Source organism: Aquarana catesbeiana, linkage group LG04 (genome assembly GCF_042186555.1).
Source record: "Aquarana catesbeiana isolate 2022-GZ linkage group LG04, ASM4218655v1, whole genome shotgun sequence".
Taxonomy (NCBI): Eukaryota; Metazoa; Chordata; class Amphibia; order Anura; family Ranidae; genus Aquarana; species Aquarana catesbeiana.
The window spans coordinates 373,949,991-373,966,155 of record NC_133327.1 but is presented as its reverse complement, the minus strand read 5'-3'; the positions used below and the strand labels follow the sequence as shown (position 1 = coordinate 373,966,155).

At 45.9% G+C, this 16,165-nt stretch overlaps 1 protein-coding gene across 1 annotated transcript in view; it reads left to right on the top strand.

Annotated features, from left to right (window-relative positions):
• Positions 1-2,266: 2,266 nt before the first annotated feature.
• The window catches only part of TUBE1 (tubulin epsilon 1), a 55,310-nt gene continuing 41,411 nt past the window's right edge, over positions 2,267-16,165 (top strand). The window contains 3 exon segments of the mRNA XM_073627105.1: positions 2,267-2,786; positions 10,346-10,419; positions 15,123-15,175. Coding sequence (XP_073483206.1) covers positions 2,762-2,786; positions 10,346-10,419; positions 15,123-15,175 — 152 coding nt within the window. The 5' untranslated portion in view covers positions 2,267-2,761.

Sequence of the window (16,165 nt, the reverse complement as noted above, 5' to 3'; positions counted from 1 at the left end):
CTGGTTGTACTGAAAGAATTACTGTGTTTAAGGATTCCATTTTGAAATGGTCTACATGGATGTATTTGTTCAACCTCTTCAGGTCCAACATAGGCTTCCAACCGCCTGACTTCTTGGGGACCAAAAAGACTGGGGAATAAAATCCTGAGCGTTTTTCCAAATCCGGAACTGACACTGCTGCTTAATGACGAAAAAGAATTTGCACATACTGAAGAAGAACCTCCCTCTTCTCCTTGGAGGCTGGAGTTTTGGTGGGCTGGAAGGAAAAGGGTGATTGCTGCATCCATTTTGTCGCCGAACAGAGCTTTTCCATTATAGGGAATGCGACACCATGACTGTTTTGAAGTTGGGTCGGCCGGCCACGGCTTTAGCCATAATGCCTTTCTGGCAGTGATGGAGTACAGCATAGCTCTGGAGGAACATTTTAGGACATCAGTGGCAGCCTCTGCTATGAAATCTGAGGCCAACTTTAGCTCATCAAGTGCCTTGATGATTTCGTCAGAGCCCACACCCTGTCTGAGGGCTGTTTCGATGTTGTCTGACCACACCCTGGTAGCCCTTGAGATCGAAGTCAGAGCTACCGCTGGTATACATGCCCCTCCTGCTGCTTGATAAGATTTTTTTAGATCTGAAGCGATCCTTCGGTCAAGGACATCCTTAAAGGAGACCGCGTCTTCTAGAGGTAGTGTTGTATTTCTGGCTAACCTCATAATTGAGGCGTCTAACGTCGGTACCGAGTCAAGAAGCTGCGCATCTGCCTCTGCCAGCGGATATAATTTGAGAAATCAATTGTAAGCTAAGGGTCTCTTGTGCACTTTCTGCCATTCATCCGTCAACACTTCCTTGATTTCTTCCATCAAAGGGAAGGCTGATAATTTTTTCTTTAGGTGTGGAAAATATCTTTTTGTTTTAGATGGAGGCTCTGGGTCTTCCTCCTATTGGATAGCGTCCTTTACTGCATTGATAAAAGGCTCCACTAGAGCAAAATCAAAGGTTGAAGCATTCCCCCCCTTCTGTCTCATCTTCAGAATTAACCTCTGGATCAGGTTGCAGGGTAGGTGTGTTTACTGTCAATTCATCAGAGGGTGGGGATACTTGGTCTTGGGAAAAGGCCAACTCCCAGATAGAATCTTTGATTAGGTTTTTGATTGATTCCATGGACTCCTGTTTGTCTCTTTCCTTGTCCCCTGTGGCTTCTAGGAGGCACTGACCACATACCAATTTATCAGGAAGGGCTTGTTTCCCACACACCCAGCATGCTTTATCTCCTGGATACACAGGTTTGCGCTGGGAGTCATGTCTGCTTGAGGTATGTCGGGGTGATCTCTGACCACTGCGAGAAGCATGGGCCGAGGATGAGTGGGAATTACCCGAGCTTCTATGACCCCTTGATCTCCTATCTGGAGAGCTTCCGTGGGATGACCTGTGGGATGATCCTTGGTGCGGGCTAAAAAATAAAAAATAGAAACAAAAAAAATGTTTCAACCAGCCTGGGGTGCTCTTTTTTTAAAAAAAAAAAACTTACCTGACTGTTGCAGCAATTACCTAGTGGTATGTTGAGGATCTTTTTGGTGCAGCATTAAAGTACTAGGGACAGCTGAAAAGAGAATGGGAATTCAGTTGGTTTTTTAAAAACAAAAAAAAAAAATGCCGGCAGGGAGGAACAACTCTTTTATTTATAGCGTTAGGGTCCTTTCACACTGGGGCGGTTTGCAGGCGCTATTGCGCTAATAATAGCGCCTGCAAACCAACCCGAAAGTGCCGCTGCTTTCATTCCAGTGTGAAAGCCCCGAGGGCTTTCACACTGGAGCGATGCGCTAGCAGGACGGGAAAAAGTCCTGCTAGCAGCATCTTCGGTGCGGTGAAGGAGCGGAGTGTATACCACTCCTTCACCGCTCCTGCCCATTGAAATCAATGGGACGGCGTGGCTATACCGCCGGCAAAGCGCTTTGCGGAGGTTTTAACCCTTTCTCGGCCGCTAGCAGGGGGGTAAAACCGCCCCCGCTAGCGGCCGCATACCGACGATAAAGCACCGCTAATAGCGGCGCTTTACCGCCGACGCCACCCCCGCCCCAGTGTGAAAGGGCCCTTAAAGTGGTCCTGTGGGTTGGTTGGATGCGGAGCAACCAACCATTGGTATAATGCCATGGAGACACCAGAAAGTCGCGTTTGGCTTTAAGTTCTTCTTCCTCTGGAAAATCAAAACAAGACAGCAGAGGAAGGGGGAGGGGTTGCAGCAAGGACGCAGCCTGATTGGATAAGCCTGAGAACCCCCCTCCCTCCCTATGCAGGTCAGTGCAGTGACATAGTATCGTCCAGCCCTGCCGTTCTCTGAGCCCGCCCCGGACAGATAAGAGATCTGTTTTATTCACATGGGGTGGGAGTGACGCTGGCAAGGTCCGCTTGCAGTCATTGACAAGCAGGAGTCTTAGGCTCTAAACTGCGATCGCCTCGGAGCGCTCTAAGTGGCTGCTGATGGGGGTGCTATAAGACGAGCTAAAGCACCCACCTGGCGCCGCCCCTAACAAGGACACCGCTAAAATGACGTGACCTGACGGGTTCGCTTATCTGACAGAACACCGTCTTCCAGCAGTTGACGTCGTTACTATGACACCGCCAGGGAGCGCCAAGCACAACAACTCATGCTGGCCTGGTGCTCCTGTAAAGTTCGTCCCCCGGTGTACAGAGAACTAGAAGAAAGGTTCCTCCTGCAGGCAGGTGGTGTGAGCGGTAACTGGTGCTGTCAGTGCGGGAGAGAGAGATGACACAGTCTATAGTTGTACAAGGTAAGGTATAATGGACAAACTGGAGGCGATAAACGTTTCTATTACTTATTGGCTTGTCTGATTACCTGCTAGTGCCGTTCTATAACTTTGCTCACTTTTCTAACTTGATACTGGCACAATCCGGCTATGGAATGAATTGTTCTGTAAGTGGGAATGGACCTGCTGTTGTTGTTTACTGCAAGCTTTCTCCAACTTTGTTTTTTCATAATTTAACCCTTTCATGTCTAAGCCTATTTCTGACATTAGTTGCTTACAGGTTAACCACTTAAGGACCGAGACTCTTTTTGACACATGTTGTTTACATAAACTTTTTTTTTTTTTTTTTTGCTAGAAAATGTCTTTAATACCCCCAAATAAAAATATATAGTTCAATTTTATTTAGCAGAGATCCTAAAGAATAAAATGGCGATCGTTGCAATATTTTATGTCACATGGTATTTGCACAGTGGTTTTTCAAACGCAATTTTTTTATTTTTTGGGGGGGAAAGAGGACACTTTCATGAATTATAAATAAAACAAACAGTAAAGTTAGCCCAATTTTTTTTAATATAATGTGAAAGAGGATGTTACGTTGAGTAAATGGATACTGAACATGTAATGCTTTGAAATTCAAATACACAAAGTGCAGCGCTAGAAACATCCAACATGTATTACATATACATGTGAAAAATGTGTAATATAATAAATATGTAAATAGTGTACTAAATACACATGTAGGAAAAGTGAATAAGACAACATACAAATGTGAAAAAACCAGCAATGAAACCCAGCAATAAATAATCAAAGTGTCTGTAGTGAAATATGGAACAGCAAATAGTGGAAGTCCATATGGTGAAAGGGAAAAAGGGTATCGTCTCCAACAGGGGGGCACCAGTAGACACCGGAAGGCATATGAAAACTCAAATGGAAAGGAGACAGCAGATACCAAGGCAAACAGATGTTGAATGGAAGTAAATGGATACCCTTACCAGATCCGTAGGACGCACATACTGTATAGCAGTGCGTCAAATAGGCATGGGGATGAACTCCCGTGATGTCAAGCCGGACGGTGTCCTGTGGGCCACGAGCACCGGTGGAAGGTGGTAATCACAGGCAGAAGTTGGACAACTGCCGCGCACGTTCTACGATTGCAGAGCGGACTGATCCAGAGGGGCGATTCAGTATGGAGCCATGGAAAAAGAAAAAAGGAAGCTCCACATGGTGTAGGTCAAAAATGGGATTTACTGGATAAACACCATACACAATTAAAAGTGATCACAAACAGGATAAAAAATGTCCCTGTTGAAGACTGTTTAGTCGAAACGCGTAGGGCCAGCTTTTTCAGCTTCCCACATTGCCATTTTTTATCCTGTTTGTAATCACTTTTAATCATGTATGGTGTTTATCCAATGGATCGCATTTCTCTTGTCATCTTCCAGGACGGCATAACCTGAGAAATGACTGGTCCACCTGACAGGAAACGCAATCAACATACAAGGTTAAAAGGCCCCCCCCTTCCCCCTGCACCTCAGTTCTTAATTGTGTTTCCCGGCAGCGAAACGTTTGTTGTTTTTTCTCAGACCTGAAGCTGGTAGCGGATGGTCCCCCCCCGAGGGCTGGACGCCAAAGCCAGGGAGGGTGGCGGGTCCAGCCAGGGCCCTGTCCTTCAGGTCCCCCAATGGCCGGGGGAGAGAGTCTTCCCCCGGCAAGGAGCCTCCCGGGTACAGAGGGGTATCCTGGAACTCCTTTGAGCACATACCTCATGCTTTTACCTTCCACCCAGTCAGATACGGAGGTGATGAAGGAACTGGGGCTCAGGCTAGTGGCTAGGCCACAGAGGGGGTAGAGGACTCTAGCCAGGTCGGTACCTAGGTGCCTTGTAGGGCTGGTGGATGTCCTAGACTTTCATAGGGAACGCTGAAGCTCCTGTGTATGGAGGAAGCATTCCAGCTGGGTGGAGTAAGATGGCGGCATTTCCGGTTCCGGGCGCTGTGACTTCCGACTTCCGGTCTATGCCAAAATGGCGGATTCGGACACTAGAGGCCAAAATCCCCCCTCAGACAGCGGCTCTCCAACAAAATGGCGCTGATCACCGGTGTATAGGAGATAGACACTCAGCGTTCCAGGGAAAAGCAGGAGGCCTCAGGATATTCCTCTCTTGGGGTCAGAAAACCTCGCAAAGCAGCAGATGTGGATGGAGAGGAGGTAACAGCTGCACCCTTAGCCCAGGAAGAGGCCACAGGTGATCCTGGCGGCTCTGCTCAAGGGGCTCACAAGGTGAAGGGCAAAAATCCCCCTCCTCCCAGGTCAAAAAGATGTGGGAACTGTAATGATAAGCTCCCACAGGATCATGTGAAACCTTTTTGCTATAGTTGCATACAGAGACTGTCTAGTAAGGAAACCTCACAGGTTATGAGGGACTTCCTTGCGGTACAGTCGGAGATGCTTTCTACCCTCCAGTCTATCAAGACAGCTATAGCACCTAAGGCGGATGATAGAGAAATCCTGTCCTCTAGAGAAGGCACTTCCTCTTAGGAAGGTTTTTCAGACAGGGGTCAGAAAACCTCACAAAGACCCCCTTCCTCTGTCACTTCGGGAGTTGAGGAGTTTGAGGAGTCAGAGGAGGACTCATTAGAGGAAGGGGAAGATGCAGACGCTGACAGCCAGGATAGTGACAGTCCTAGAGCTAGTAGCCACCTCTTTCCCTTGGAAGACATGGGGCAGTTACTTAGGGCGATCTATGTCTCTGAGGATATCCCAGAACCTCCGGTTCAGGCGTAGGCCCGGGACAAGATGTATAGGGGTTTGGGAAAGCCTCAGTCCAAGGTGTTCCCAGTTCATCAGGCCCTAAAGGAGGTGATTTTGAGAGAGTGGAAAGACCTGGGAAAAAAAGGTTCTTAGACTCTCAACTTTGAAGAGAAGGTTTCCTTTTGGGGAGGAAGAAGAGCAGAAATTCTTTAAAACCCCTAAGTTAGATGCAGCCCTATCGCAGGTTTCTAAAAATTCTGACTTGTCTTTTGAGGATTCAGGGAACCTAAAAGACCAAATGGACAGAAGGGCGGAGACGCTTTTGCGCAGAGCATGGGATTCCAATGTGGCTGCCATGGCTCCTGCTTTGGTGTCAGCATGCGTGGCAAGAAATGTGGACGCATGGTTAGGCAGGCTTTCCAACCATGTTTCTATAGGGAGTGATTCTAAGGAAATCACAGACTCGTTAGAAATAATAGGTAAGGCTGTGGTCATATTTGGCAGATGCGGCAGTGGAGTCTGTCAGGAGCACAGCCAAATCTGCGGCCCTCCTTAACTCCGCAAGAAGGGCAGTCTGGGTCAAATCATGGGAAGGGGACTATATGTCTAGATCAAGGCTATGTGGTTTGCCCTTTGAAGGTTCACAACTGTTTGGACCTGGCCTGGATCAGGTGATTATTTATTGCTGGTTTTCATTGCTGTTTTTTTCACATTTGTATGTTGTCTTATTCACTTTTCCTACATGTGTATTTATTACACTATTTACATATTTATTATATTACACATTTTTCACATGTATATGTAATACATGTTGGATGTTTCTAGCACTGCAGTTTGTGTATTTGAATCTTTAGTGGACTTGGTTTGTTTGTGTGTCAGCTGCTTTTGTTGTTTTATATATTTTTTTGGGGTTTAGAGCAGCATTTTGCCACTTTTTTATGCTTTGAAATTCACTCATGGAATGGCGACAAACTACGGTGCCTAAAAAAAAAAAAAAAAAAAAAATCTCCATAGGCGATGCTTAAAAAAATTTATTGGTTACCAAGTTAGAGTTACAGAGAAGGTCTTTTGCTAGAATTATTGCTCTCGCTTTGATGATCACGGCGATACCTAACGTGATTTGAACACCGTTTCCATATGCGTATGCATTTGCTGCTCGGGGACAGGGTGCTTTTTTATTTTTATTTTTTTACATTGTCCCTTTAAAAAAAAAAAAATTCTGATCACTTTTATTGCTGTCACAAGAAATATAACAGTAATAGGTGGTAACAGGTACTTCTGGAGGGACGGGAGGCGCGGGAAGAGCGGTGGAAGGCGCCAGGACAGTGACACTGGGCTATCACCATCGTATCCAGGGCACAGTGGCTCTATACAATCATCATCATCATATCCAGAGCACAGTGACACTACGCCATCATCATATCCAGGGCACAGTGACACTACGCCATTGTCGTCATCATCATCATCATCATCATATCCAGGGCACAGTGACACTACGCCATCATCATATCCAGGGCACAGTGACACTACGCCATCATCCTATCCAGGGCACAGTGACACTACGCCATTGTCGTCATCATCATCATATCCAGGACACAGTGACACTACGCCATCATCATATCCAGGGCACAGTGACACTACGCCATCATCATCATATCCAGGGCACAGTGACACTACGCCATCATATCCAGGGCACAGTGACGCTGGGCTATCATCATCATCATAACCAGGGCACAGTGACGCTGGGCTATTATCATCATGTCCAGAGCACAGTGACGCTGGGCTATCATCATCATCATGTCCAGAGCACAGTGACGCTGGGCTATCATCATCATCATCATATCCAGGGCACAGTGACGCTGGGCTATCATCATCATCATATCCAGGGCACAGTGACACTACGCCATCATCATATCCAGGGCACAGTGACACTACGCCATCATCATCATCATATCCAGGGCACAGTGACACTACGCCATCATCATCATCATATCCAGGGCACAGTGACACTACGCCATCATCATATCCAGGGCACAGTGACACTACGCCATCATCATCATATCCAGGGCACAGTGACACTACCCCTTCATCATCATATCCAGGGCACAGTGACCCCACGCCGTCATCAGCATATCCAGGGCACAGTGACACCACGCCGTCATCAGCATATCCAGGGCACAGTGACACCACGCCGTCATCAGCATATCCAGGGCACAGTGACACTACCCCTTCATCATCATATCCAGGGCACAGTGACACCACGCCGTCATCAGCATATCCAGGGCACAGTGACACCACGCCGTCATCAGCATATCCAGGGCACAGTGACACCACGCCGTCATCAGCATATCCAGGGCACAGTGACACCACGCCGTCATCAGCATATCCAGGGCACAGTGACACTACGCCATCATCATATCCAGGGCACAGTGACACTACGCCATTGTCGTCATCATCATCATATCCAGGACACAGTGACACTACACCATCATCATATCCAGGGCACAGTGACACCACGCCGTCATCAGCATATCCAGGGCACAGTGACACCACGCCGTCATCAGCATTTCCAGGGCACAGTGACACCACGCCGTCATCAGCATATCCAGGGCACAGTGACACTACCCCTTCATCATCATATCCAGGGCACAGTGACCCCACGCCGTCATCAGCATATCCAGGGCACAGTGACACCACGCCGTCATCAGCATATCCAGGGCACAGTGACACCACGCCGTCATCAGCATATCCAGGGCACAGTGACACCACGCCGTCATCATCATATCCAGGGCACAGTGACACTACCCCTTCATCATCATATCCAGGGCACAGTGACACCACGCCGTCATCAGCATATCCAGGGCACAGTGACACCACGCCGTCATCAGCATATCCAGGGCACAGTGACACCACGCCGTCATCAGCATATCCAGGGCACAGTGACACTACGCCATCATCATCATCATATCCAGGGCACAGTGACACTACGCCATTGTCGTCATCATCATCATATCCAGGACACAGTGACACTACACCATCATCATATCCAGGGCACAGTGACACCACGCCGTCATCAGCATATCCAGGGCACAGTGACACCACGCCGTCATCAGCATTTCCAGGGCACAGTGACACCACGCCGTCATCAGCATATCCAGGGCACAGTGACACCACGCCGTCATCAGCATATCCAGGGCACAGTGACACCACGCCGTCATCAGCATATCCAGGGCACAGTGACACCACGCCGTCATCAGCATATCCAGGGCACAGTGACACTACGCCATCATCCTCAGCATATCCAGGGCACAGTGACACTACGCCATCATCCTCAGCATATCCAGGGCACAGTGACACTACGCCATCATCCTCAGCATATCCAGGGCACAGTGACACTACGCCATCATCCTCAGCATATCCAGGGCACAGTGACACTACGCCATCATCAGCATATCCAAGGCACAGTGACACTACGCCGTCATCAGCATATCCAAGGCACAGTGACACTGGGCCATCATCAGCGTATCCAGGGCATCAATAGTGGCACCGTGCGATTTACATACAGTTCTGTGCGGTGCGATTTCAGCCCGTTCATCTTGATTGATAAAATTGCAAAGCACCAAAGTTGTGCATGCACTACTTTTGGAAAATCACTGCAACTAGGCTTGCATGGTACTTTTATACCATGTGATCCGGTTCAGGGCAAGCGTGCTACGTTTGCGACATGCATTTGGGGTGTCATTAATATTGAGAGCTGCTGCCGATGGCAACTGCAGGGCATTTCGAAGGCGGTGATATATACATGGAACACAGGTTTCCCGCACCACATTCTGGTGTGAACCGGCCCTTAGTAAACTCATTTATTCTTAGAAAATTGCTACTATTAGTAATGTAAGTATATTTTGAAAAATTTTGTCTTTAAGTCTCGGTTCACACTGGGGCAGCTTCAAAGTCGCCCGACTCTGAAGCCGCGCCGTACAGCGGGATTTCAGTGCAGCTTGCAACCAACTTCTGTAATCTAGGTCAATGCAAGTCACTCTGAAGTTGCCCCCAAATGGTACAGGAACCTCTTTCTAAGTCGGAGCGTACTTTGTACCATTGCACTGAATGTTACACGGGTCACCTCAGTGTGAACCGAGCCTAAAGGCTTAGTAATGTGGGTTTTTTTTTATTTTATTTATTTATTTATTTTTTTTTTGTACTCCTGAAAAAAGATTAGCTTAACCCTTCTGGGTTCCTAGATCTGCGCAGGGAACATACTTTTCTCAACTTGACTCTTTGTTGTTATGAAGCAGGCATATGCAATGGAGGTCCACTAATTGCATATCTCTGTTATAAAGTCTTGTAGAGACTACACAGCCACATGTTACACTCAATCACAGAGAGATTGCTGTAAAGAGTCCATATTTTTGCCACTTTCATAATCAGACTATGCATTAACTGAGTACGCTAAACATACAGACTTCCCTTCCTTTTAGTTACCATCATTTCTAAATAGTAAGAAGAGTGCCGTTGCTTTGAGATCTTTGAGTTCCAATGCTCAGTGGGAACATTTATCTGTGTTGATTTTAGATATTCACTAAACTGGTTTCTTCCCGTTATCCAAAATAATGCTTGTAAGGATTTAGCTTCCTCTCAAACTGGAATACAGTATAGGCATGATAAATAGCAGACTTCTTTGAGGATGTGTTGTGACTGTCTCTCTGCACTCTATGTGTAATATGGCATTGTACGAATATGATGACATTCTATCTTCGCAAAATATGACCCAAGCAACAGAGCAATTCTGGGAATATTTTACGATTATTATTTTTTTTTTTTTTTTTGTGTAGTTGGACAGTGTGGAAATCAGATTGGGTGCAGGTTCTGGGACCTTGCATTGAGAGAACATGCCGCTGTGAACAAGGTAAAACAACTTCCCTTTTCAGAATATATATTAAAATTTATTTTATTTATTTATTTTTTAATCCAAGCTGACACATACTGTATGTTTGCATATCCTCTGCTGACTAGTACTTAACAGTCCTGAGTGGTGGTACAACATCAATGGCAACTCATCTTCGGTTTAACACAGAGCAAAGTAATACTTCATTAAGTGTTTATGTGGCTACTTGTGCTGAGCTATTTGGCTTGACATATGTTTCTGCTCATGGTCAATGCTGGAAACGCATGCTAAGTTCCACGTTATGCTGCCCATGTGTTCAAGACCTTAAAGTGCTCCTGTGATGGTTTAGAAATGTAAAAGTGTTACAAGAGTAATTCCATGCCAGTATTCACTCCAGGGATGTCGGCCTCAACAGCTCAGATCTGCGTAGCTACATTCTGGAGACTGGCGGAGACAGTGAAACAAAATCCATCCAAACACCAGCACACAGCAAACATAAAAATATAACATAGTGACAGAATAACCAATTAATCAACCTATTAAACAGAGACTAGCTTTATACAAAAAAAAGCCTATCTCCTCCGGTCCCCCTCTGTGTGCTCCTCCTCCTCCCGATCCCCCCTGTCCCAGATATCTCAGGATGGAGAGCGGAGGAAGGAGCCGGTAAACTTTGTAATTTACCGGCTCCTTCCTTTTCTGAATGAACAGTCAGTGATCACTGACTCTGTCCATTCATAACTGGGCATCGGTAACTGTGTTTACGATGCTTCAGTTTATGAATGAATAGGAGCCTCTGTCTCCTGTCCATTCATCTTCAAAAATTGTAAAAAAAAATTAAAATAAGAATAAAAAATGACTGACACCCTCCACGCATCATCAGTACCCATCATTGCTGCATATTAGTGCCACTGTTACATGACCTTAAAGCAGGGTTCCACCAAAAAATGGAACTTCCGCTCGTTGCACACCTCCCTCCGGTGCCACATTTGGCACCTTTCGGGGGCAAGGGGGGACAGAATACCTGTCTTTCACAGGTATCCTGTCCTCACTTCCGGGAGCCTCAGCCGCGGGTATTGACGTCACCGCCTGGGCTTCCTTCCTCTTCCTCCCCCGGCTGCCGGGCCAGTAGGAGAGAGGCGCGGAGCCTCGTGCATGCGCAGTAGGGTTCCCGGCGTGAAGCTGTAAGGCTTCACTGCCGGGTTCCCTTACTCCCAATGGAGGCGGCATGCACCCGACAGCTGATGGAAACATCAGCTGCGATGCTGACATCGCTGGACTCCAGGACAGGTAAGCGTGCGATTTTATTAAAAGTCTGCAGCTGGAGTATGTGCAGCTGCTGGCTTTTAATTTTTGCAGCGGTGGGCGGACCTCTGCTTTAAAAAAAAGTATCGGGTATCAGCGAGTACTTGAAAAAAGTATTGATACTTGTACTCTGTCTTAAAATGGTATCGGTACAACCCTATCAGGATCAATTGCAAACAGAATCTGGCAGCAGCAAAACACTGGAGCAAGAGGCACTAGTAGGGGAGGGCCTAAATGTCTTCCCAGCACCCAGCATCAGGTGGAAACTGATTACTGGGATCTGCTGGGAGACACCTGCTAGCGGACACCAAAACTACCACCTTGTGCTCTGGGAAGCACAGTACCACCAGCAGGTGATCCAGATCCTGACAGCTTCTGAGATTCTAGCATTTGTCAGTCAAATTACACGAGGGGGTGGAAAAAATTTGGCTAGGAGATAAGTCAACCTCTACAACTTGGGCCTAGCCTCCAAAGCTTGCTCCATGCATTACAATCTCCTTTAAAACTGCCAACAACCACAGCCACCCTGACTACAGTTAGTTGTTGGTAAATCTAAAGGAGGTTATACAGACATTGTAAATACAGATTGTATGGATCCAGCCCAAAACGCATCTAAAGGCTCCTGTGTGGTAGTCTAAAAGGTTTCAAATCCCGTTGCTATGTGATGCAGAAGTCTTTTTTTTTTAAAAATGTTAATTTTCCTCCCTTTTAGTGAGTCAAAACCTCCTTCATTTGTGCCTCACACACTCTGACATTCACAATGTGGAGAGAGTACCAATCCAGAAAGCACTGGGCAGAACTAGTTGATAGTCACTAGAGGTCGACCGATATGGGTTTTTCTCTGGCCGATGCCGATATTTAGAAATCATGATGGCCGATATGTGATGCTGATTTTTTTGGGCCGATATATTAGGCCGATTTTTTTTTTTTTTTTTTTTTTTTTTTCTTCTTCCCTTCATCTCATAAAATGTAACAGTTAGACCCCTTTCACACTGGGGCATTTTTCAGGCGCTTTTGGGCTAAAAATAGTGCCTGTAAAGTGCCTGTAAAACGGCTCCCCTGCAGTCTCAGTGTGATATCCCGAGTGCTTTCACACTGAGGGGATGCGCTGGCAGGATGTTAAAAAAAAAAAGTCCTGCAAGCAGCATCTTTGGAGCGGTGTATACCACCACTCCTGCCCATTGAAATGAATGCGCACCGCTGCCGAAGCGCCTGCAAAGCGTTTCGGCAGGGGCGCATTTAGCCCCTTCCTCGTCTGCTAGCTGGGTTATAAGCATCCCGCTAGCAGCCGAATAGCGCCGCTAAAATGACGGTAAAGCACCGCTAAAACTAGCAGCGTTTTACCGTCATCGCATGCCCGCTCCAGTGTGTAAGCAACCTTAAGTGATACAGAAAATTTTTTACATTTAAACATTTATTAAACAAAACAAACCTCCAATCAGTTTACTTGTATGTAGAATTTAGATAAAAAAAAAAAACTATATCTTAAATATTAAATACACAAAAAACAGGTAATCAAAACTTTTGGATGAAAAAAAATGGGCTAACTTTACTGCTTAGTGTTTTTTTTTTAATTTATTAGTGTATTTTTTTCAAAAATTATTGCGTTTGAAAGACCTCTGCGCAAATACCGTGTGACATAAAATATTGCAACAACCGCTATTTTATTCCCTAGGGTCTCTGCTAAAAAAAAATATATATATATATATATATATATATATATATATATATATATATATATATATATATATATATATATATATATATATATATATATATTATATAATGTTTGGGGGTTCTAAGTGATTTTCTAGCAGAAAATACAGGATTTGTACTTGTAAGCAACAAATGTCAGAAAAGATTTAGTCTTTAAATGGTTAAACTGAGAGCTTCTACACACAGAGTTCAGTCCATTCATAAGTGTAAACATTGTATCTCTTCAGGTTCTTTTTATCAGATTTGACAGGCTGCCCAGAGAGGAGAGAAGTCTCTCCACAGAAGATTTCAGGCAACTTGTATTGACTTCTATTTCAGAAGTTTTTTGCAAGTCTGCCGATATCGGCCTTTTTTATCAGCACAATCGGCCGATGCCGATTAAGTAAAAAACACCAGCCGATATATCGGTCGACCTCTAATAGTCACATCCCCTGATCCCACTGTACTGCAAGAAAACCTGGCCCACATGAGGGACAATGCTTTAAACTTGCAGTGCAGCAGTGTTGTCCCCCCCCCCCGTCACTGTAAGCTACATTTAGATGGACTACACTAGCAGGATCATTTGGTATTTGTGAGAATTTGTAGGAGAAATAAGGTAAATTGGTCACTACAGATGCAGCACTTTTTTTAGGATGTCATAGTTCTATTTTAACCGCTTCAGCCCCGGAAGATTTTACCCCCTTCCTGACCAGAGCACTTTTTGCGATTCGGCACTGCGTCGCTTTAACTGACAATTGCGCAATCGTGCGACGTGGCTCTCAAACAAAATTGACGTTCTTTTTTCCACACAAATAGAGCTTTCTTTTGGTAGTATTTGACAACCTCTGCAATTTTTATTTTTTGCGCTATAAACAAAATAAGAGCGACAATTTTGAAAAAAAACACATTTTTTACATTTTGCTATAATAAATATCCCCCAAAAATATATAAAAAACATTTTTTTTTTCCTCAGTTTAGGCCAATACGTATTCTTCTACATATTTTTGGTATAAAAAAAATCGCAATATGCGTTTATTGATTGGTTTGCTCAAAAGTTATTGCGTTTACAAAATATTAATCTTTTTTTTTTTTTTTTTTTTTTACTAGTAATGGCGGCGATCAGCGATTTTTATTGTGACTGCGACATTATAGCGGACACATCGGACATTTTTGACACATTTTTGGGACCATTGTCATTTATACAGCGATCAGTGCTATAAAAATGCACTGATTCCTGTGTAAATGACACTGGCAGTCAAGGGGTTAACCACTAGGGGGCGGGGAGGGGTTATGTCAGTACTAGGGAGTGAATTCAGTGAGACTGTCACTAGGCAGAACGGGGAGATGCTGTTTACATCAGCATCTCCCCGTTCGTCCTCTCCGTGAGGCGATCGCGGGTGTCCCCGCGTTGATCGAGTCCGCGGGACCCGCGACCCGACTCACGGAGCTCCTGGCCGGTGCGCACGCAATGGCACAGCGTGGAATTCAAATGGACGTACCTGTAAGCCCATTTGCCCAGCCGTGCCATTCTGCCGACATACATCGGCGTGCGCCGGTCGGGAAGGGGTTAAAGATCTCCATAGGTATGGTTTGAAGGCTAAGACAGGTACTCTTGTAGGTTTGTTGTTAGGGTCAGGTCATAGGAACAAAGATTGCTGTAAAGGTGTATTTACATCTTTTAGTGTTATATAAATCTAACCAGAAGCAAAACATTTTATTTTTTCCAGAAAGGAATTTACGACGAAGCTTTGTGCAGCTTTTTTAGAAATGTTGATACAAGGTAAGGTTTATGGTTTATACCAAAGAATAAAAAATATGAAACATGCTACTACCGAAAATAAGCCCGGGTCTTATATTAATTTTAGCAACCAGAAACACAGTAGGGCTTATTTTCGGGGTGGGGCTTGCCATGCAATGTGCTATCTTCTCTCCCCCTCTCCCTCCCTGCATGCCAGGAATCCCCAGTGTGAACAGAGTAAAAGTGCCGGTAAAATGCTGGAATCCTCTCTATTACAGGAATATGTAATGTGGAGGGTGTGTGTTTCTGTAATAAAATTGTGCAAGTACCTTCTTATGGCGTCGCTCGGCACTTCCATGGCCCGCCTGAGCTATCTTCCACAACTCCGAGCACTGCAGAGGGAGCGGGGCCGAGATCCCTCACTGACACCCGGGAGACAAGGAGAGCAGTGGAGCTGAGCGCCTACAGTGGGAGGAAGGCCGAGGTCTCAACCCCCTGCTGACAGGCAGGAGAAGAGATCAGCTGAGCGCAGCTGTACTGAGGGAATGTGATACGATTGTATTGCAGAGGCACACCTCTTTTGAATTGTGTACTACTATCAGTGGTGGTTGGTGCTCAAAATTTTTTGGGGGGCGCAAACAAACTGAAAAAAAACATCAATCGCAGCCACTGCGCCCGTGGAACGCTGCCACTTTGCCATCCAATGCTGCCACTGTGACCCCTGCCCCCCCCCGCCCGCTCGCCATCTGCCCGACACTTACCCTATCTTGGTGGGGCAGCGGGTGACGGCGGTGAGCGGTGTCTTCATGTGTCTCTTCCTGTCCCCTCCTTCCGTTAGTCATCCAATCACAGCGCCTGTCGTTTCAGCCAATCAGATGACGGGTAACAGACCCAAGCACCTGATTGGCGGAGAGGTGGTTCAGTGTTAGACCAGCGAATATTCGTTCGCTGTTCTAACACACCTTTTTTTACGCCTATTAGAGCCTGTGGCTCTAATCAGGTGCTTCAAAAACACCCCCTGCCGCTGTAATT